This window comes from Prionailurus bengalensis, chromosome E4 (assembly GCF_016509475.1).
Source record: "Prionailurus bengalensis isolate Pbe53 chromosome E4, Fcat_Pben_1.1_paternal_pri, whole genome shotgun sequence".
NCBI classification, from domain to species: domain Eukaryota; kingdom Metazoa; phylum Chordata; class Mammalia; order Carnivora; family Felidae; genus Prionailurus; species Prionailurus bengalensis.
The window spans coordinates 2,482,781-2,505,902 of record NC_057360.1 but is presented as its reverse complement, the minus strand read 5'-3'; the positions used below and the strand labels follow the sequence as shown (position 1 = coordinate 2,505,902).

Below are 23,122 nucleotides of genomic sequence, written 5' to 3'. Positions count from 1 at the left end.
ATCTCACGGCTCACGAGTTTGAGCCCCACATTGGGCTCTGTGCTGACAGCTCAGAGCCTGGAGCCTGCTTGGGATTCTGTCTGTCTGTCTCTCTCTCTCTCAAAAATAAATAAACACTTAAAAAAATTTTTTTTGAAGTTTATTTATTTTGAGAGAGAGAGAGAGAGAGAGAGAGAGAGAGACAAAGTGCAAGCAGGAAAGGGGCAGAGAGAGAGGGAGAGACACAGAATGCCAAGCAGGCTCTGTGCTGTCCGTGCAGAGCCCGATGTGGAGCTCAAACTCATGAACCGGGAGATCATGACCTGAGCTGAGATCATGGGTCAGACACTTAACCGACTGAGCCACCCAGGCGCCCTCGTTTTTTCAAACATTTTTTTAAAGTTTATTTACTTATTTAGAGTGAGAGAGCGGGGGAAAAGGAAGAGAGAGAAGGACAGAGAGAAAGAATCCCAAGCAGGATCCTCACTGTCAGCGCAGAGCGTGATATGGGGCTCGAACCCATGAACCAGGAGATCTTGACCTGAGCCGAAATCAAGAGTCGGACGCTTAACCGACTGAGCCACCCAGGCGCCCCAAGGCACCCGTGTTTTTTAAAAACCACATTTATGGACTTATAGTCCGTATGCAGTAAAGTGCACACACTTGACACTTTATACGTTGGTCTGTTTTCACTTGTGAAGTCAGCCCCTCAATCAAGGCGGTGAACAGATCCATCACGTCCCAAAGTGTCCCCGTGCCCTTTTGTCTTCCCTGTCTCCTGCCCCTCCCTACCGCCCTCCGTATTCCGGCAGCCAACAATCAGCTTTCTGTTACAGACTTGCCAGTGTTCTAGAATTTTCTACAAATGGAATTATACAGTGGGTACTCTGCCCTGTCTGGCTTCTTTCACTCGGTATAATCCCGTTGAGAGGCATCTGTGCTGTGTGTTTATCAATAGTTTATTTCTTTTCGTTGATGGGCGATATTCTACTGCCTAGATAGACTGCGATCTCTTTATCCATTCGCGTGTTGAAGGGTATTTGGACTGTCTCTCATTTTGTGGTCAATTCAGATAAAGCTGCTATGCACATTTGTGTACAAATCTTCATACGGACATCTGCTTTCGTTTGTCTTGGGCCAACACCTACGAGTGGAATGGTGTATGTTTAGCTTTTTAAGAAACTGTCAAACTGTTTTCCAAAGTGGTCAGCTCACTGACGTTCCCACTGGCGGTGCGCGAGAGCTGACTCCCGCCACGTCCTCGCCAAGTACGCTTTTAAAATTGTGTTTCACTGTGGTTCAACTCACGTTTCCCTGTGGACTGCTGATGTCGAGAATCTTTTCAATGCGACTTCGCCACTTGCGTGACTCCTTGGATGAGGTGTCAGCCCAGATTTTCGCGGGTTTTTATGGTCTCTGATTATCGAGTTGTGAGAGTTCTTTATGTACTCTAGATACAAGTCTTTTTTTTTTAATTTTTTTTTTTAACATTTATATATTTTTGGGACAGAGAGAGACAGAGCATGAACGGGGCAGGGGCAGAGAGAGAGGGAGACACAGAATCGGAAGCAGGCTCCAAGCTCCGAGCCATCAGCCCAGAGCCCGACGCAGGGCTCGAACTCACGAACCGCGAGATCATGACCTGAGCTGAAGTCGGACGCTTAACCGACTGAGCCACCCAGGCGCCCCTAGATACAAGTCTTTAATCAAATATACACTGTGTGGGGAGCCTGGGTGGCTCAGTCAGTTAAGCGTCCATGACTCTTGATTTCGGCTCAGGTTGTGATCTCACGGTTTGTGAGCTCAGGCCCTACACGGGACTCTGCACTGTCGTCCAGAACCTGCTTGGGATTCTCTCTCCCTCTCTCTTTGCCCCACCCCTGCTCCTGCACAGGCTCTCCCTCTCTCTCTCTCTCTCTCTCTCTCTCCCTCTCTCTCAAAATAAATAAATAAACATTTAAAAATATATACACACTTTACCTACATTGTATCTCAGTCTGTACCTTGTCTTTTCATTTGTTTAAGAAAAGCATTTAATTTTAATGTAGCCCAATTTGTGAATTTTATTTATTTTGCGGATCATGCTTTCGGTGTCATGTCTAACAAATGTTCGCTCAACTGAAGGTCCAAAAGATTTTTTTCTTATGTTTCCTTCTAAAAGTTTTGTGGTTAGGTTTTACACTTAGATGTATGAGTCTTTTCTTTTAAGGTGAGAGAGAGAGACAGAGAGAGAGAGATTGAGATTCTTAAGCAGGCCCCATGCCCAGCACAGAGCCAACACAGGACTTGGTCCCGTGACTCTGGTATCATGACCTGAGCCGAAATCGAGTCAGACGCTTAACCAACTGAGCCACGCAGGCACCCCGGTTCGTGAGTCATTTTGAGTTAATTTTTGTATACGGTACATGATGTGGATTGAAGTTCTTTTTTTTTTTTTTATGAATATCCAATTGTTCCTTTGTTATTTGTCAAAAGAAGTCTTTCCCCACTCTTCTGTGCCGTGTCAAAAATCAGTTGTCTCATACGTACTGGTCTATTTCTGGACTCTATTCCGTCATGATCGTCTATTTGTCTAACTTTATGCCAATACCGTTATGCCTTGGTAGTTATAGCTTTAAAATAAGTCCTGGGGTGCCTGGGGGGCTCAGTCCGTTGAGCATCCGACTTTGGCTCAGGTGACGGTCTCACGGCTCATGAGTTCAAGTCCCGCGTCGGGCTCTGTGCCGACAGCTCGGAGCCTGGAGCCTGCTTCCGATTCTGTGTCTCCCTCTCTCTCTGCCCCTGCCCCGCTCACACTCTGTCTCTCTCTAAAAAATAAAATAAAAAACTTAAACAAAATGTACAATAAGTCCGGAACTCAGAGACTGGTGGTCCTTTTCCTTTGTCCTTTTTTCGAAGCTCTTCCCATGATTCCAGATCCTTTGTATTTCCCTGTGAAGCTTACAATCAGCTTGTCAGTGTCTACAAAAGTAAAAACTTTCTGGGACATCGATCGGGATTGCGGAGACCGGACATCTGAACAATAGTGAGTTTTCCAGTTTGTGCACGCCAAGGATCTTCTGTCCTTGTACCTAGGCCTTCAAATTCCATCAGTAGTGCTCGGAAGTTTCCATGGTATCTATCGTCTTACACACTTTCTGTCACGTCCATTCCTATGTAGTTCATAGTTTGTGATGCTATTAGAAATGATTATTCTTTATTTTATTATTATTTTTTAACGTCTATTTTTGAGAGAGAGAGAGCGTGAGCAGAGGCGGGGCAGAGAGAGAGGGAGACACAGAACCCGAAGCAGGCTCCAGGCTCCGAGCTGTCGGCACAGAGCCTGACGCGGGACTCGAACTCACGAATCGTGGGATCATGACCCGAGCCGAAGTCAGACGCTCAACCGACTGAGCCACCCAGGCACCCCCACAGAGAAAATCATATTGACTGTAAATCTAGTTTTACGTCTTTCTTTCCAATCTGGACACCTTTTATGTATGTTTGTCATCTAACTCCTCTGCCCAGGACTCCCAGTACCGTATCGAGTGGGAGCGGTAAGAGACAGCCTTACCTGCTCCTGACCTAAGGGGGCGGATATTCAGCCCTTCACCAGTAAGTATGAAGTTAGCTGTAGTTTTTCTCATAAATGCCCTTTGTCGAGTTGAGGAAACTCCCTTTCTGTTCTTAGTTTCATAGCTATGATGTTCAAAAATTTTTTTAATGTTTATTTAATTTTGAGACAGAGCAGGAGTGGGGGAGGGGCAGAGAGAGCCGGAGACACAGAATCCGAATCCGGCTCCGGGCTCTGAGCTGTCAGCACAGAGCCCGATGCGGGGCTCGAACCCACCAACCGTGAGATCATGACCTGAGCCGAAGTCGGACGCTCAACCGACGGAGCCACCCAGGCGCCCCAGAAATTTTTTCTTAATGCCCACCCCTGACCAGCTGCTGGCTGCCTTCTGAGCAAAAATTCTTCAGCCTAATTGTCCACTGCAGAAGCCGGAATGCCTCCGTTCTGGGAAAGGCCGGTGATGTCTTTTCATGAGGTGACAGTGAGATTTCCCAGGGACTAGCGAGCGAAATTTCCACGTTCACCGTATGCATTGCTGCGCCTTCCAGTTGCTTTCGCCGTGACATCTGACATGGGTCTTTGCATCTCCTAGAAGAGCCAGAAAGTCCTCAGAATGGGTCGCCCGGGAACGGGCAATTCACCTTTTTCGCCACTAGGGAACCGAATTAGGGTCAAGGATAGGCCTTAGTGACTGCCCAGATCCAGACTCAACACCTCAATAAAGTCTGGGCCCTTTTTATTTAGCCCCATTGTGGGTGGGAGACTGACTAGGCTCAATCCTTTCATGGCATATTTGGAAGAAAAAAAAAAAAATTAGAAAGGACCCAGAGTGTCTGATTCCCAGAAATTCTTAGCTAAAGGATCTCTTGGTTTCAGATTTAACGTGAGCGTCTTCCTGGCGGAGCCAACAGACTGCTCTGTTCACTTGAACAGTATTGTTCCATAAACAAGCAAGAGATGTATTTGCGACAAACAGAGTCAAAATTTCCATCAAAATGGTAGCTAATAGGAATAGGACTGATTCAGGCTTTCAATTTTTAAATCTCCCCAGCCTGGCAGCTGTGTTTTCATTCTTTCTACTAAATGCTGTCGTTTAGGATTTAGGGAATTATGGAAAAAAAAAAAAACCCAACACCAAAACACCAAAAAAACAAAATCTCTTGCAGCACCAGAACTCAAATGGGGTAGGATTCTCCACCGGGGGGTGGGGGGTGGGGGGTGGTGGTGGTATTGACTGTTGCATCCACACTTTTTTTTTTTTTTTTTTTTTGCTGATGGTGGGGGGAAAGGGATCCTGAAAATGATCCAGCTAGGAGAGCCCGAGCAAGGGGGGGGGGTGGTGTCTCAGGTTTCTTCCTTTCAAGACTATCCTTTTTCTTAAAATAACTTTGAGAATGAAGTGCAAAACTATGCCCATGTCACATCTACTGTGACAGATAAGTGTGCAGCGTCCAGGCATGTTTATACAGCCAGCAAGTGCTCTGCAAAACCATGAACAGCTCACAGCCCAACAATCTTCCAAAACACGATGCGATGCATTTAAAAGATCTGCAGCTTTGCAAGGAGGCGCCCACAAAGTACCTTCTTTGAATTTGCATATTTGTGTAGAGAACACACACCGTTGATAGAGGATCTGAGCTAGTTTTAAATGCTCAAAAGGTCCCCCTGAGTTGCTTTGCTTAAATGCACACTCAAAACTTTATTAAAAACATTTTTCAAAAATAAGCAAGACATCAGTAAGGCTCGGTGGAGGGGTGGAAAATGGATCGTATATCTTTAACCCGCAGAAGTTAAAAGGCTTTTATTTTTTTTGTTGTCAGCTAACAATGGAAACTTTTTTTTTTTTTTAAGTGTTTCCCTCCCTCGGTCTTGCCAAGCAATAGAAAAAAAAAAAAAAAAAAAAAGAAGAAAAGAAAAACTTGTTCCGCTGAGTTCAACCCCAGACGGGCTCACAACTTCCTTCCTGCTTTCCTCCCCCAAGCCCCCGCCTTTCTCCCTCCTCCCCCTCCCTCCTCCTCCCTGCCTCCTCCCCACTCCCCCCCCACATTTTTTTTTTTTTTTTAAATCGCACATTGAACAAACACCGAAGTAGCCTAGCAAACACTGACAGGGCTAGTATCTGCACGGCCGAGAAGGGCGTGCGGGGCCGGCCCGGCGGATCCTCCGCGCCATCGCCGGCCCCTGCCCGGGAGCTCTCTCTCCCCGCGCTCGGGCTCCCCGTGTTTGTCTTCCGTAGCCAGCCGCGGACGTCGATCCTCAACTTTTTCACTTTTCGAGCCATCTTGTTCCTACGAGGTCTGCGTCCCTGGGCCATACCGTCCGCACGGGCCCGGGCAGCTGAGGAATCGCAGGTAAGTTTGGCGGCTTTTTCCCGGCTCTCGCCTCCGAGCCCTCTCTCCCCTCCCCTGCCCGGGAGCGAGCGAGCCCGGGCGTTCTGGAAGAAGAGCGCAGAGATGGGCTGCGGGGGGCGCGGACTGGGAGGGCGGCGGGGGCAGGGGCAGGGGCAGGGGCAGGGGCGCGGGCAGGGGAGGCGGGACGGGGTCGGGCCGTGTCTCGCGCTCGCCTTCCGGGCCGCTTGGCCCCTCGCCGCCCTCCCCGCGCGCTCGGGGCGTCCTCGGCACTGGGCGGCCGGGCCGCTGGGCCGGCGCCGGGCGCGGCTGCCCAGGATGCGGACGAGCCCGGCCCTCGGCCGCGCGGCGCGGCGTGGGGAGCGGAGCCGGGGCTCCCTCCGGGCTGCAGGCGCGCGGGCCCCGGGGTTCCTCCGAGTGGGCGCGGGTCCCGGAGCCGCAGAGGTAGCCGCGTCCTGCGGCACAGGGCGTGCGGAGGGCTGCACACACACACACACACACACACACACACACACCCCTCCGCAGGGGGCGACGACAGGGGGCGGCGAGTAGTGGTTCCGGTACAGGGGACCGGCAGCGCCTCGGCCCCGGGCGCGCGCAGGCGCGCCCACACTCACAAAACACACTTGTTTGGGGGACCGGCGACAAGGCCGGTGCTGGAAAATGCCTCGGCTGCGGCCCCGCCGCGCGCCCGGGCTTTCGTAGGCCGAGGGATCCGGCCCCCAGCCCGGGGTCCGGGAGGCGAGCGGCCGGCGCGCGGGAGTTCCCCCCACCCCCACCCCGAGCCCCGAGCAGGTAGCGGCTGGGGAGGCAGGTTCCCTCCCGAGCGGGTCCCCGAGGCCAGAGAGGGTGGAGCGGCGGAGGCTGCAGCCCAGGGGCGGGCTTCCCTTCCACCCGACCTGAGCCGCGTTTGCTGGAGGCGAGGAGCCCCGCGGACGCGGACGGAGCGTCCGCACCCTCGGGGAGATCCGAGCCAGCCGCGCCCCGCTCGCAGCTCACTTGGGGACCCAGTGGCCGCCCGTCCGCGTGGCTCCGGGGAGGAATCCTAGAAGGTGGAATTTGTAGCGACCCCCGAGCGCGTCGCAGCCTGGGGGGGGGGGGGGAGGGGTGGAAGCGCCCTCGGGAGACCCACGCCCGTGGCCGGGCTCTAGTCCGCGCCGCGCCGCGCCGCGCCGCGCCGCGCACTCCCGGGAGCTGACACGTCCGGTGGCACCCCATCCCCGACAGACTGGGCTTCCGCGGTGGCGATCGCGACCCCCCTCCCCATCCCCCGGCCCCTGCCCTCCGGGGTCCTGACTCTCTTCCTTGTGTCTCCACAGCGGCGCGGTCGTGTATGGAGCTCTGGGCGGGGGCTGAGCCCTCGGTGTTGCCCCCCGCCCGCAGCCCGGGCCATGCCCCCGCCTGCGCGCGCCGAGCCGCGGCCGCCGGGCCTGCGGGGCTGAGCCGGGGGCCGCGCGAGGAGGAGGCGCCGGCGGCGGAGCCCGGGCCGGAGCCGCGGCGGCCCCAGTACTATGGCTGTGTACTGCTATGCACTCAACAGCCTGGTGATCATGAATAGCGCCGACCAGGTGAAGAGCGGCGGCCCCGGGCCCAGCAGCAGCGAGACGCCCCCGCCGCCGGGCAGGGCGGCGCTGAGCCCCGGCAGCGTCTTCAGCCCCGGGAGAGGCGCCTCCTTCCTCTTCCCCCCAGCCGAGCCGCTGTCGCCCGAGGAGCCCGGGAGCCCCGGGGGCTGGCGGTGCGGCCGGCGCAGGCTGAGCGGCGGCGGCGGCGGCGGCGGCGGCGGCGTGGGCAGCCCGAGTTGGGCGGGCCGCCCCAGAGGGGACGGGCGGCAGGTGGTGAGCGCCGGCTCCCTCTCCCCTCCCGGGCCGGAGGAGGCCAAGAGGAAGCCGCGAATCCTGCAGCGCGAGTTGCAGAACGTGCAGGTGAACCAGAAAGTGGGCCTGTTCGAGGCGCACATCCAGGCGCAGAGCTCCGCCGGTCAAGCGCCCCGCAGCCCGCGTTTGGGCAGGGCTCGCTCGCCCTCGCCGTGCCCCTTCCGCAGCAGCAGCCAGCCCCCGGGAAGGGTGCCGGCTCAGAGCGAGGAACGGAGGACAAAGTCGTTGGGGGAGCAATGTCCAGAGACGGCGGAGGCCGGCTCCGGCCGGAGAGGAAGGGCGCCGGGCCAGTGCCTCTCCGAGGGCGAGGAGGGGGTGGCGCCCTTCCCCGGCCCGGCCGTCCCCCCAGGATCAGGGGCTCAGGGCCCAGCGGCTTCTGCGGTGGAGAAGGGGATCCCTGCCAGACCCCACTGTGGCTCACCCAGAGCTATGCAAACTGACCAGAGGGTCTCTCCGCCTTTGGGAGCGCGCAGCGGCCAAGTTCCCCCGGCGGGGCTGATCCGCGTGAACGTGGTGACGTCCACAGAAGTGGCAGCGAGAACCACATCCAGTGGGCCCCACCAGCCACACGACCCTGGCCTCACTGAGCCGGCTGAGAGGCCCCGCGAGATTGGGGGTGTGCGCCCCCGGGGGTCTCTGGCCCAATGTCTCGGGCAGCCTCTGAGCGGAGAGAAGAGCCCAGCCCCAGAGAGGGGTGGGCCCTGCAGCCCAGAGCCCCCTGGGAAGGTGGAGGACGGAGATCCGCCCGGTGGCGGCGTGCGGGGCTCCGGGGCGCCTGAACCCCGAAGGCCGGAGGACAGGACTGTGAACGCGCAAAGCTCGGAGCTTTCTGAATCCCCGAGCCGGGTCAAGCCATCTCCAGACCTGGGTTCAGTAGGCCCTGCGGCGACCCAGGGTGGGGCCCCGGTGGTCGGGGAGCCTCGGCGGCGCTCCAGCGGAGTGGATGAAGGGTCTCTGACGCCCGGCCTGCTTGGGTGCAGCCGCTCAGCCCAGCCAGCGACCCGGGAGGAGGAGGCAGGAATTCCCTGTGGCGCGATGCTGGAGCCTTTGCCCTGCTGGACATCCGCGAAAGATCTGAAGAAACCTCAGTGCCTTCCTGGAGACAGGGTGGGTGTGCAGCCTGGGAGCTCCAGGGCTTGGCTGGGCCCCATGGAGGAAGCCCGGGCCTGGACGTGTGGCACAGGAATACAGCCACAGGGGACTTGGGGAAGCCAGCCGCCTGATGGAGATGCCCATCCCAGCCCAGAGCTGCTGTCCCCGGATCCGAAGGACAAGCCCTCCCCGAGAGAGGCCCGCAGCCCCAGCAATATACCTGCCGTCATCATTACCGACATGGGTGCCCAGGAGGACCAGACCGTGGAGGAGGTGCAGGGAAGTCCCCGGGGCACCTTGCCCCTGAGGAAACTGTCCTCTTCGTCTGCCTCCTCCACTGGCTTCTCCTCTTCCTATGAGGACTCGGAGGAGGACATCTCCAGTGACCCTGAGCGCTGCCTGGACCCCAACTCCGCCTTCCTGCATACCCTGGACCAGCAGAAGCCCAGAGTGGTAAGTCTTGTTCAGAGATTTTCCTTTAACTAGTTTTTACCCCCCTGTTTTTCTTCCTTTCTACTGAGTCTCTCTTGGAGACTCTTGATCCATGCCCTGGGGCAGTCACAACTTACAATCCTCTGCAGGTGCATTTGCTGGGGGGGGGGGGGGTGGCGGGGAGTGCTAGGTACTGACTGTGCACTTTGCAGCTTGGACAGTGAATCGAGTCACTTTGATCGCTATTTCCACGTACATGTTAAAAAACAATTTTTTAACGTGCCTCTCTGGTAGGTCGCCATTCACTTCTTGGGGAGATAATATTCATGAGTATTACCAAAAACTTCCTGATTAATCCCCAAAGATCATAAACAGAGCTGCTGACTAGCTTTTTCGTCTGATGAGGTGAAACACTTAATTCTGCGATACCTTTAGGCGGAGGGAGACTGAGCAGGTCATGGAATTAACCCAGCTTCTAGGGACAGACCAAGACAAATGAGCGATGGGATTCTCTGCTGGGGCCCCGAAAGCTGTGGGTGTGCTTGTGACCGGTCTGTTGGGTGCGGAACGACCTAGCCTCAGGTAGTAAAGTCAGGACACTCCAGTGTTTGTGGGACCAGTGTAACTGAGATACAGGTTTGGTGTGTGAATTAAAAACAAAACCATGCTTTGCGCTAAGCAGACAGTTTTTAAAATACCAGAATGCTATGTTCGGTTGAACTGCCCGAGACAGGCACTGGGTGTTACCTCTGGGGTTGATAACTCCTAATAGATGTGCCTGGTGGCTGGTGTAGGTGCATTTCAGATCCGTTTTCAACTGCGTTTCATCATACTGACATCCTGTTCTGGCTGTGGCGGTGGACAGACAGGAGTTTTATTTCTATAACATAGTCAATCTCAGGCCTAGGCTGTTTTCACTCTTAGGATCAGAGCATCTCACGGAAGACGTTAAGAGTCGACGCTAGCACTTCTGAAAAGGTCTGGACTTTCTCTTAGCTTTTCCAGAGTATGGGGAATTTCCTAGGTCTTGTGCAACCCCGGGGTGGGCGGGGGGAAGGAAGTCTGCATTTTCTTGTAGCAGGTAGCTTTCTGATTTCATTTTAAATAGCACGGACCGTTCATTGTACCGCAGTTCACTTCGGCCACAGCCACCGAGAACCGTGGATTTGCACCTCGCGTCTTTCTCTAAGGCATTTTGGACCTTAACGCAGGTTCCTCTGTGACTCCCCCCCTGGAGAAATCACGGTTGTGGGCATTTCTTTTCTTGAAGCTCCGCTTTCTGCTGATGAGGCGGGGGCAAACGTCTGTGCAAAGTCTGGCCCCGATCAGCCTGGCGTTTTGTGGCGGGACGGGGCTGCGGGCACGGGACACGCGCATACCATCTTGGAGGAGGCATGGTGTGCCTGGAAGGAGCAAGACGGGCGGGTGAAGGGACTGCCTCTCACTGTGGGCGCAGTTCACATTTCTCTGCCTTCCTGCCCACAGTCGCAGGCCTGGTGGAGGAGAGACGGTCCTCGGCTCTTTTGCCATTTGCTTTTCAACCCCCCCCCCCACCAACCCCGCGCGGCCAGAGCTGCTTCGACTTCTTCTCCAGCCTTGCATTCGGCCTCTCTCGTGATGGATTAGCGGCTCCTGTTGGCTAGTTCTCAAAACAGCCTCCGTGTCCCAGTGTCTGCGGAGGACTCTCGTCCGGGAAGCGAGTTAAAGGCGAGATGAGGCACGACAGGTGCTGACTCTTTCTGTTCGTTTGCCAACCGAGGGAGCGGACGTTTGAGTGGCGTTGCGGGAGCTCACAGGTCCAGAGGCGGGAGTGAGGCCTGCGGGTGGGTTAGGGTTGGGTGGGCCAGCCTGCCTCCCACCTCTGCAAGGTTTTCGGACACCCACGGAGCGGAGCCAGGGAAAAATCCCCTGCCGGCTTCACTCTGAGTCACGTGAGGCCGACGGGGCGTGCGTGGGGGAGGGGGCAGGGCGGGTAACCAACTGGAAATTATGGGATCCTAGGGACTTTTCAGCTTCTGGTTGAGTGCTTGCGCGCTAAGCCAAGTTTTCTTTCTCTTGTACAGACTTTTGGTGGAGCCTCATCTGGGGCCCCAAAACACCTTCTTGGGTCAAACATCACTTGATTATCCGAGATTGATATTTTGTCCATGGGAGGCCAGACGGCTTGATGGGCTGGGCCTTCAGGCGGGGCCCTCAGGGCTTTGCGGGGAAACCTGGGTGTCGCCGTCTTCTGAGGGGCCAAGGACCGGGGTCCTCTCTCCCCTCCCGGCTCCGCCGCTCCTGTCTGTAGGGCTGCCCTGCCCCACCGGTGCACACACCCTCGCACGTTCACACTCACCCCTGCTCACACCCACGCACGCTCACCCTTGCCCTCTCATGTTCACCCTCACACACACCCTCACACCTGCTCGCTCACACCCACCCGTACACACAGGCTTGAAATTGCACGTTCAGCCTGGCCCTCGGACCCACGCTGAGAATGTTTTATGCTGCTCTGCCTTCTCCCCGGAGTGAAGCCTTTTCTGCCTCGTGCAGCAGGTGCCTTACTCGTGCGGAGGAGTGGGTTTGTGACGCTGTGCGGGCGGTGGCGGGGCGGGGGGGGGGGGGATGCTGAAGCTGGTGACTTTGTTAGCTCCCGCCGGGTCTCCCGCCACCCTGGGGCCAGTGCACGAAATCCACGAGCCCTCCCTGTGGTTCAAAACAAAGCGAAGAGCAGGTTGTTTGGAAACGCGCTCTGAAAGTTGCGTGGCCATTCAGATGACGCACGATGGCAGGGGCCTTTTTACTGGAAGGGAATGTGGGCAGCAGGCCGGTCTCTCCTTTGCTTCCGGGGGTGGGAGCTGCACAGACATCCTCAGAAACGTGCAGAGTGCCTCAGGCCTTTCCTGCAGCGTGGGCTTTGCTTCTGATGAGCCTGACAGGTGCCTGCCCCTGCCCTGGAAGGTTCCAAGGTTTTGCACCTGCCTGTCTGTTCGTGAAAGATCAGAGGCTTGAAATGTGCTCAGAAGTGACAGCATCGCCTGCCTCGTGTTCCGAGGGCTTGCATTCAGGCCCATCCCCACTACTGTTCTCTGCCATCTGAAGGGAAGCGAATTGCACCGGCGAGGATGGTGTCCTTGCGTTTGTCCTGTGAGACGACTACAAATTAATCAGCAGTTCCTTACTTTCCTCTGTCTTTCCATTAAAAGTATCTGGGCCATTGAAACGCCAGGCTTAAAGGGTATGTTAAAATATGCATGCAGCTTGGGGCGCCTGGGTGGCTCAGGCGGTTGAGCATCCAACTTCGGCTCAGGTCATGATCTCGCGGATTGTGGGTTCGAGCCCCGCGTCAGGCTCTGTGCTGACAGCTCGGGCCTGGAGCTTGCTTCTGATTCTGTGTCTCCCTCTCTCTCTGCTCCTCCCCGGCTCACACTCTGTCTCTCTCTCAAAAATCAACAAAGATTTTTTAAAAATTAAAAAAAAAAACATGCACGCGGCTGACTTTAAAAAGTGGATTTCATTGATTTATTCCAAAATTGTATTATCAGTGACGTGTGCCTGAAACAAAACAAAACACTGGCTACGGACCCGGGGAATACATAAAGAAGTATCTTCTAAAATCCTTCCAAAATCCTCGCCTTCTTTGTGCTTACCGTTTTTTAAGGGCCACTGGAAATTTGTTTCTTTTTCTTTTTTAATATTGAGTAGTTCTGTGTTTTTGTTTTTGTTTTAGCGAAAAACTAACTCTGACATGCGGTAAAAATTCAAACGGTTTAAAATGGTTTTATGTGGTTTCGAAAGATGTAAAACCTTTATTTTGGGTAAGTCAAGTTAAAATTTAGAAACGTTTCCAGGGGTACTTAGAAAAAAGTCAATATAATGGTGAGTACTCTTAGAGAGAAAATTCTTTTCTGGATGAGAATACTGAAGGCTCAGATCTGTGGGGCTCGGGGTCCAGCCTGCACGCGCTATTTTCTGGAGATGGGGCCCCCCCTTTTTTCTCTCGGGGAAGATCTTTCTGGTGAGGCCTCAGCACCCCGAGTCATTTATGTAAGGCTCAGGTGTTAGCCTGATCTGTTGAGGGATGAGGAAACTGAGACTCAGAGAGAGAAGGAGGCCCAAGGTCCACCTCCCTGACTCAGTTTCCTCCTTTTGAAATGTACGTATTGTGTGAAGATGCTCTCGTGGAGATACTCGATCTCCGTCTAGGGCTGTCTCTGTGACGATACAATTCTAGACTTTTGCATCAAACCTGGCGTAGGTGAAGAATGCGGATGCCGAGGCCCAAACCTGGCACGTTTAATTTCGTGCTTTTGCTGAAGACCCATCAGTTGATCCGCCCCTCTTCCTCTCTTTACCGGAAGACTGGTTCTTTGTAATATCGCATTGAAAAAGCGTCACACGACGTCAGTACCATACCCAAGATTCTCATTAATAATCAGACTGCTATTTAGAGGCGGTTCTGATCGGAGGCCAGAACGTGAACCTGGAAGTCAAAGAGACATTCTGTTATCTGAGGGCTTTGACTCCCGCAGATATTTAAGTTTGGAAACAGACTTGGACTGCACAGAGCCAGAACATCCCTTCCGACGATCGTGTCACCAGAGGCGACGAGGTATCCAGAAAAAGCGAGCCGAACGGTGAGGCGTTGCAGAAACGCAGCTCAAGCCGTACTTGGCCTTCAGGTTTGACAAGAAAAACGTATTGCACTAGTCAGTTGCTGCTTTTAGAGAAAGGCCTTTCAGGTGTCCCGTGAGTCATTTCCAGAACTTTTGTTCTTTACGCGCTGCCGTCACTTTTCTGATTTTTGTTGGCACACGCCTGCCAAGTGTAGTTACAGATTCGATGTAGTTCTGTGCGAGCTCCTCGGAGGATTGGTAACATTGCCGAGGCTTATTCTATTCTGCCGGGTTGCGACTCACTTACCCGAAGGCAGAATGTGAAAGTACTTAATGGGAAGAATTTTCTATCTTGGTAGAAAAGACTTTCAGGTCCTCCGCCGGTGACTTCGGGATTAATTCGGGACGTCCTGCGTGGTGTCGTCGTCGCATCTCCGGCGTGGAAAGTGCTACGGGTTTTGAGGGGCAACGAAGTTCTGCACTCCAGGCCCTCACATCCATGATTTGCAGTGATATTTTTTTTCTCCTGACCAGGTAGAATTGACAATGGAAAAGATGGCTTTTTCACAAATCCGGGAGCACGCTTTAGGAAATCGAACCAAATGCAAATGTGGACTCTTTCATAATATGAAAAGCCATTTAGAGGGCCAACTGTCATTTTTGTAAAGCATATTTATTTTGAGAGTGAGAGAGAGAGAGAGAGAGTGTGCGTGCGATGGGGGGAGAGGCAGACAGGGGGAGAGAGAGAATCCCAAGCAGGCTCCTCACTGTCGGCGCAGAGCCCCATGCGGGGCCCGAACTCACGAACCGTGAGATCATGACCTGAGCCGAAATCAAGAGTCGGACGCTTCACTGACTGAGCCGCCCAGGCACCTGCCCGACTGCCATTTTAACATGTGGATGTTTGCGATTTTGTATGTCCGATTCTCCCGAGACCGCGCGCCCTTCCTGTGACGGCCGGCATGCTGTGAGCTTCGTGACTCGAGGTCATCGGCGCTATAGGCGGTCTCAACACCTGGAGCAGGAACACCCAGCATTGTGGCGTTCCCTCCGACCGGTGTGTCCAGAGCACCTGGCCGTGGAGGCCACCGTGGAGGTCTGGAGGAACCTGCAGTCCTGGTCCTGTGACCCTGCAGTCACAGTCAGCTTGCGGGGGTTCTGCCACCAGCCTGAGTCTCACTGCGGTCCTGCCAGACATCTGGTGGTTCATTTTTCCAGGAGGGAGCTATTATTGTAAGATGGTGTGGGTCTCCGTGGCTGGAAGGCACCCTAAATGTGTTTGATCTCACGAGGACGTTGAGCCTCTGTTCTTGATATTAAAAAACTAGCAACCACACTGGGGCGCCTGGGTGGCTCCATCGGTTAAGCGTCCGACTCTTGATTGTGGCTCAGGTCATGCTCTCACAGCTCATGAGTTCGAGCCCCGCATCGGGCTCTGTGCTGACAGCTCAGAGCCTGGAGCCTGCTTCGGATTCTGTGTCTCCGGCTCTCTCTGCCCCTCCCCTGCTCGCACTCTGTCTCTCTCTCAAAAATAAACATTAAAAAAAAAATAAGAAGAAGAAGAACTTTACTATAGCGTATGTAGTTAGCATAATATAAATCCTAGAGCTCGATTCCTCCAATACCCACATTTTACCGGTGAGAACAGCAAAGCCGAAGAATATTCAGTACAGTGGCCAGACCCACCTTTACATTCTTCTTTTTGCTTTAAAAACGTGGCTAGTGGATAAGCTCCTTACTCCCCCTGGGAGATCCTCCTTGGCTTTAAATATAGTGCATGTTTTCAAAACCTTTGTGAAGCGGTTGGGGGAATGAATGAATGCATGAGAGACAGTATCTCTGCTGCGTTATCTGCACATGAAGGAAATATAGAATCTTCTAGAAGATGGAGAACGACGAAAGGGGAAAAAGAGCAATGAAGACCAGCTCACTCCTTCTTCTGTGACCTTACGGCCACACGGTTCAGGGTGCCCGACTGGGGTGTAGGCGACTTGGTGAGATCCCAGTGTGCCCCTGGCCCTGCGGAACATGGCGAGAGCAGGGGTGACCCCCCCGGGCTGCTGCGAGCTGAGTGAAGGTGGGTTTGTGAGAGTGCCTAGCGCCGTGCCTGGCTCGCCGGAGAGGCTCCAGCGGGTGTCAGTCGAGGTGGGGTCGAGGTGGGGTCGGGAGACATTCTGAGTATCGGGGCCGCGTCTGGAAAATTCCTTGGGCCCCTGGCAAGAAATGCCCTGTGGCAATCCTGGGATGGCGTTTCCATGCGGTGAATCTCCCTCCGCCACAAGGGCTGGGATGAAATGAATTTCTCAGAGACCACAGTTCGCAGGCCGTGGTGGAAACACAGGCATTTCGTGCAGCGGTGGTCGCGGGACGTCGAGGGCCAGGCCGGCCGGCCCTTCTGTCGCCGTTTTCCTAGAGTGGTTTCCTTTTGTGTGGTCTCGGGGATGGGATTCCGTTGGGACGGGGCGTCCAGGAGACCCTCGGGGCAGAGTGCGTACGGGGCGACCACGCTGGTGTGCTGGCGGGACCTTGCAGGCCTTCTCTGGTGAGGAGTGGCTTGGGCTAAGTCAACACGCCGGCTTTGACTAACTGGTCCGGCGTGTTTCTCAGCAACTGCGTTAAGAATTCCCTGTTAGAAATCAGATCTTTCCCCTCCGTTGAGCTTTACTTGGGCATTTTATTGACTTGTTATCACTTAATGGAAACCCATTCAATGGAAGGTAACTTTGCAGTCAATACTCCCTCCCCACCCCCCCCCCCCCCCAGGAATTTTTACTTCTCTTTTGCACCAAACTGGCTCAGTTTTACAAGTTAACCAAAAAGCAGGAGCTTCATACAGCCGGTAAGCGAGCAGACTGTCTCTGCCGTTCATATTCACGTATAATGTCATTGGGGGGATACGTTTTTACTCCCCACCTTGGAATAAGCAGGAAAAATTCTCACAACACCTTGGGGCGGGGCAGGGGGGTGGTGGTGACTTTTCATCTAAAGAAGATCCTCCCTCATGAAGTTCACGGTTCATCCTGTGAATCCAGCATTTTGCACTTCTGTGGTAACGATTCGATTCGGGTTTGCCTAACTCAGAAGGTGCTGATGCCGGCCGAGGTTCCCCCCCACCAGCCGGCTCTCCCCAAAGGAACCCTTTCTTGGCCCCGGTCACAAAGCGACCCTGCGGGCATCCGAGGGCAGGAATGAGGGACTTTGGCCTTGGGCTTTTGGGGCACTGAGAGCACAGACACCCGGCTCAAGGGGCCTCTGCGTCCCATGCCCCCCCCCCCCCCCCCCCATGTAATCAGAACGAGTAAACTGGACTGTTTTGCAAGAAGAAGCTGTAATAGGTTGTATATTACCAGGCTTGACTCCGCGGGACGGAGGGATTTGGGGACGGGCCATCCACCAGCTCAGTCTGCAATCTCTCTTGGTATGCTGCAAGCTGGCGGGGCCTGGGTGGTTACAGGGGAGGTCACTGCGCCCCCAGGCCGTTTCCAGCACGTGTTTTTCCAATTTCCCTGACATTCTTTCCAGGCTCAGCTCAATTTGTTTTCCTCTTCTCTATGGCAATTGATGACTGGGTCATAAAGTGTATGATTCTGCATAATCTCCTGCGAGGGCTGCTTCCAGAGTTAATATAGGAGCCGGTGTGTGTCTAGTCCCCCACGGTGCAGGGGTGCATACTGCTTTTTACAAGTGAGGGACCTGAAGGGTAGATGCGATACATAATACGGTTCGCCTCTCCACTCCGGGGAGCTCGTACCGGCTGGGGTGTCGAGGCGAACTTGGGAGTGTATCACTTCTGTCATCCTTATCTAACCTGAATCTGGCAGCAGGAAACTGAAAAGGCCTGTGTATGACAATGACATAAACAGTTGAATCTCTTAACAATGTCAAGTGGAAAATCCAGCCGCAGCCAGTAGCGTAAGAAACGGCTGGGACGTTTTGTAGGGGCGGCAAATTCCAGGTTGCTGAGTGTTCAAGCCGGGAGGTTGGGAGACACTGTCTGGGTCTGAGAAAGTGCTGAAAAATCCTTACAGATGCAGAATCGGCTAATGGGGGGGGGGAGCGGGGGGCATTTCACACGCCTTGTAGTGGATACTTGAGTCTAAATGAGGTTCTTGGAAACCTCTTCGCCCTGCCCTGTCGCCTGGCCATCATCACTGTGGCTCCAGCATTAAGGACTCATTAGCACGGAGCATCTTGCTATTTTCAAGTCATTTAGGAGTCCTCTGGGGACTCTGCAGGGCGGACTCCCAGAGTGCAGTGTGCTGGAAAGGCCAGTTCCTCTCGGATCCGCACCTGGCATCTTTGGGCCGTGGGATCCTCATCTGTGAAATGGGTATATTGATAAAGCCTTTCTACTTCGTGTGGTCTTTGTGAGTCTCTAGTGAGATCGCGTCTGTAGAGTCCTTTTGAGAGAGTGTGAGTCTTTCCTGCCTAAACTAGTTTTTTTTTTATTTTTTTAAAACATTTATTTATTATTGAGAGACAGAGAGACACAGAGCGTGAGCAGGGGAGGGGTAGAGAGAGGTAGAATCCGAAGCGGGCTCCAGGCTGTGAGCAATCAGCACAGAGCCCGACGCGGGGCTCGAACTCACAAACTGCGAGATCATGCCGAGTCGAAGTCGGTCACCCAACCAACTGAGCCACCCAGGCGCCCCGCTAGTTTTTTTTTTTTTTTACTGTTTATTTATTTTTGAGGGAGAGAGAGAGCACCAGCACAAAAGCAGGGGAGGGACAGAGAGAGAGAGAGGGAGACAGAGAATCCCAAGGTCTGCTGACAGCAGAGAGCCCGATGTGGGGCTCGAACCCACAAATCGCGAAATCATAACCTGAGCCGGAGTCAGACGCTTAACCCACTGAGCCACCCGGGCACCTGCCTAAACTAGTCTTATTTACGAGCACCGTGACACTGCTTTGAAAGCTTTCCCAAAAGAGGACGGACAAAGACAGTCGCTGTGCTCGTGCAAGGTGGTCCCACGCCTGTGTTGCTGGAAGAGAATGGGCCGAGGACGGTGTCCAAAGCAGCCGTCACACGCACAGCAGAGCAGCTCCTGCTGGGGACATGGCCGCGCGGGCAGGGAGCGGCGGTGAGTAGGCGATTCTGGGGTCCGCATCCTGCTGTCAGTACAGCCGCCCCCTGCCTGAGCCACCCCCTCGGCCTGTGTGGACCGTGGGCGAAGCTTCCTGCCCTGTGCTTTGCTGCCTCTGTGCATAGGTCGGGAAGCAGATGTGATGGACATTCGGGCAGCTGCGAAGGGCGAGGAGGGGGCCACGAGGCAGGGGTCCGGTGTTCCTGGAACAGGCCTGTGGGCTCGGGAATAATTGAGAAGGAGACCGTGCTCCGTCTAGTGTTTGAGGATATCTAATGGGAGCATTGAATTTTCCAATACCACGTCGTGATTTTCTCTCCTGGGTCCCGCACAGTGCAAGAGGAGAATCCAGCAAGGTCTGGAATGTTTAGAGCGGACGTTACATGCAGCAGCTATCAACTGGGCACTTCCTAAGCGTGTCTGGGCCCGGGGCTGGACCCGGAAACCTCGGCACAGAGCTGGACCTCCCGTCTGGTGGCCGCCCACGGTGACGGGCGGACGTCGCGGCCCAGTGGCTGCCCAGACAGCTGGCGTGTACCTGCCGGCCGTGTCTGCAGATACCTGTGCGGAAGACAACGTCTTAACTGATGCCCGTCCTTGGACATCTGCCCTCTGAAGGCAGAGCTGATGCCAACAGACATACTTGAGGTTTGCGAAACTCAAGAACAGGTTGTGTGGCTGTGAGGACAAGCATGCTCCCTAGACGGGAGCTAATAAGTAACGAGTTGGTGGGCGAAACACAGGCAGCCCCAGTGCGTGTTGTGGAACAACAAACAGGGTGACGCGGGGCTGAATTTGGGCACTGGCCCCTGGGAAGGGAGTCTGGGTGAGGCCTTGAGGTTGCTACTTCTGCTAGAGGTGGCCAAGCCAGAGGGACTGTTCTGGATCCGAAGGCTCCAGGAGGCTGGAAAGAAAGGGGACAGCACAGCTCGTCCCCTGGGCCCCCTCCCCTCGCCTTAATGCCACGCACCGGAGATCCCCGGTTGACCAGAGGAACGTGGTCAGGAAAGCTGGGATGGACTTCTGTTCAGTAAGTGTTTGCTGAGTAAGGGCCCGGGGGCAGCGGGGTGGGGGCGGGGGGCGTGGAGAGAGGGAGACGCGGAATACGAAGCAGCCTCTGGGCTCCCAGCTGTCAGCACAGAGCCCGACGCGGGGCTCGAACTCACAGACCGCGAGATCATGAGTCGAAGTCGAAGTCGCGAGATCATGAAGCTCAACCGGCTGAGCCACCCAGGCGCCCTTCCTTCTCCTTTCTGCTCCTCCGTTTCAACATCTGTCAAATGGGACTGATAACTCCGCCTTCAGGTCGTGGGCCTTAGGTGAGGCCTCGTACCGGGTCTGGAGCGGCTCGTGCTCTCGAAATGCACAGCAGACAGTAACCACGTGCCTGGGACGTGGCCGTGGGGTCCCTGGTCATCGTTGTCTGCTTGGGTGAGAAGCGGGTTCCCGAGGGACCCTTCTTCCCCTGGAAGGAGGCACAGGGGCTTTGGAGGAGGGGCTGTGCTGCTCCCGGGGAGCACGGAAGTCAGACGGGCGCTGGAGAGTGGGGGCTCAGGCCTTCGGGCCCGAATTTGCACCCACATTCTGTCCCGGAGTCTGTCCCTTGCAGGGACTTCACTCCTCTGTGCCTCGGTTTCCTCGTCTCGCCCTCCTGGGCCGTTGGGGAGACGAAGTGGGCCGTGCAGCCCAGGACGGGCGTGGGGAGAGGTCCCCATGCCAAGTGCAGCTCGTGGCCCAGGATGACAAACCAGGGGAGGACTGACTTTCTCAAAGAGGTTTCTCTGTTGCAGGAGAGGGCCTCACTCTGGTACCAGGGCACAGCCCTGAAGTGTCAAAAACAATGCGCTGTATTCAGCTGCCGGCCAGGGGGTGTCTGGTTACTCACCTGAGACCAGTCCCTCCTCATAATGTTTTGGAGGTGGAAACCGGCCCGGGTCATCCAGGCAGAGGGGTGGAAGGCCCCATCCCTTCTCGCCCCTCCCCCCCGCTGCCCTGCTTGCTCAGCGTGGCTCACGGGAGACAGGAGGGGTACATACGTGTATCTAAGAAACCCCACCACTTTGTCTAGCTGGGGATCATCTGGGACCAGGGACGTCTCAGATGCGTGACTTCATTGGCCTTCCCTGGGCCCTAGCTGCTGGCGGGCTGGGCGCATGCATACTAAAGCAGGCTCTTTCTCCTCTTCAAGAGATGCTTGCTTTCACTGCAGGCCCCACGGAAGCCTTGGGGACCAGGCTGGGGGGTCTCCGCGGGCCGCTTCGCACGCCCTCCCCTCCCCCCAGCTCCTCCTCCGACCCAAGCAGAGGGGAGCCTTCCCAGCACCTTCTGGTCGCATGGCTGCTCTTTGCCATTGTCCAGACCTGGCTGCTGGACTGTTCCTCAGGGCCGGGGTGGTCGCCGGGGGTGTGAAGGGAAGACCCAGTCAGGTGGCTGGTGAGCGTCAGAGCCCCAGCAAGGCCCGTGGGACCCTGTGCAGACGCCAGCAGGAGCTGGAGCTGTGGGGTGACCGGTCCCCACCAGGGCTGACGTCGACATAGCCCCGGGCCCCCGCCTGCCGAATCCCGGCGTCTGCATCACCACCCCTTTAACACGGGTGCAGAAACCCTTCTTTCCTCCTGGCTGTAAAGTGGGGCGGGCGGCCTGCTGCCTTAACCCTCGGCCTCCCCACCTTTCCTGCCTGTGGCTGGTCCACATGAGCCCACGTGTGTCCCAGGACAGCGGCGAGACCTCTGGGCAGAGTGTCCAGGCCCTGAACGGTCGGCTCCTTCGCCTGACGTTTGTGGGCCGTGCCCCTTTCCGGAGAGATGTGTCCCCGGCCCGGCCTGGGGGTACGTCTTCCCCAAGCCCCAGACTCTTGCCCTTTGCAGGGACCCAGAGGCTGGCGTCTGGGAGGAACGAAACCACTAAAGGAGCTCGTTAGTCTGTGGCAGCCTTGACCTCAGGGGCGGTGTGAGAGGCCGAGCTGGACAGAGACTGCCTTATTTTGTCCCAGTCTGGAAATACACACAGCGCCGTAATTAATTTCGAGCCCAGGCCAAAGCCATAGGAGCAGCGTCTGGGACCCTGTTTGCCTTGTGGTATCACACTATACATTCAAAAATCATCCTGCTCCCTGGGGAGAGCCCCTCCCGCCTCACTGAAGGCTGCCGGTCCGCACAGAGAAGCCGAACACCATCCTGCAGGTCCCGAGGCTCTCCGTGGCGTCCCTTCTGGCCTGGCCTGGGTTTCCCATTTTCAGCCACGGGCCTCAGATACCACATCCCCAGGAGAGTGTCACCCAGGAGCTGCAGCGGCCGGGAGCCCTGGGGTCGATGGGAAGGGACCTGAGCGTCCCAGATGGCGCGTCACTGGGGACTGTCAGCCTGGCCCCCCACTGTACTTTGGGGACATGTGACACCGACTTTGGAAAGAAGATTTCAAGAACTTCAGAAAACCGTTCACCGTGCGGGGCCCCGGGTGGCTCAGTCGGCCTGCGCGTCTCGAGTCTTGGTTTCAGCTCGGGTCAGGATCTCACGGTTCGTGAGTTCGAGCCCCGCGTCGGGTTCTGCGCTGACAGCACGGAGCCTGCTTGGGATTCTCTCTCTCCCTCTCTCTGCTTCTCCCCCGATCGCGTGCACGCCTTCTCTCTCAAAATAAGTTAAAAAAAAAAAATGATAAACTTAAAAAAAAAAAAAGGAAACAGTTCACTGTGACCGCACGACCCGGTATTCTAGAAGAGAACGTGAGTCCTGAATAGAGGTTTCGAACACGCAGGGGCACGGAGGATAGGATGGAGAGGACCTGGCTCATCAGTGTTTCTTCTGACATTCCCCGGGGGTTACGTTACTAAAAATTCAGCACGAGTTCACCGCGGGGTGCAGCAATAGCGATAAACAATAATGAAACGAAAGCAGCTACGATTTCTGGCGTGTCTGTTGTGTGCCAGGCGCGTTCTCTGAACGACTTCGTTTTAACTTTTGCGAGGTGTGTATGTTTCTTCTTCCACAGCAAACGGACTGAGGATCTGATGGACGAGGTTGTCGTCCAGCCGCACAGCCCGTAAACGGCCGTCCGTAGTATGTCACCTGGGAGGAAGGTGGTTCTCTGTGCGCAGGGAGCGCTTGCTTCAGTTCTGGGCCCTGGGCTTCAGGGGGCTGGGGGCTGGCTGTACTGAGGGCGGTGA

At 55.5% G+C, this 23,122-nt stretch overlaps 1 protein-coding gene across 1 annotated transcript in view; it reads left to right on the top strand.

Annotated features, from left to right (window-relative positions):
• The first annotated feature begins 5,587 nt into the window (after nt 1-5,587).
• Nucleotides 5,588-23,122, top strand: part of ITPKB (inositol-trisphosphate 3-kinase B) — a 90,227-nt gene continuing 72,692 nt past the window's right edge. The window contains exons 1-2 of the mRNA XM_043568650.1: nt 5,588-5,883; nt 7,200-9,299. Of these exons, the coding sequence (XP_043424585.1) occupies nt 7,392-9,299 (1,908 nt within the window). The 5' untranslated portion in view covers nt 5,588-5,883; nt 7,200-7,391. The remainder of the gene's footprint in view (nt 5,884-7,199; nt 9,300-23,122) is intronic.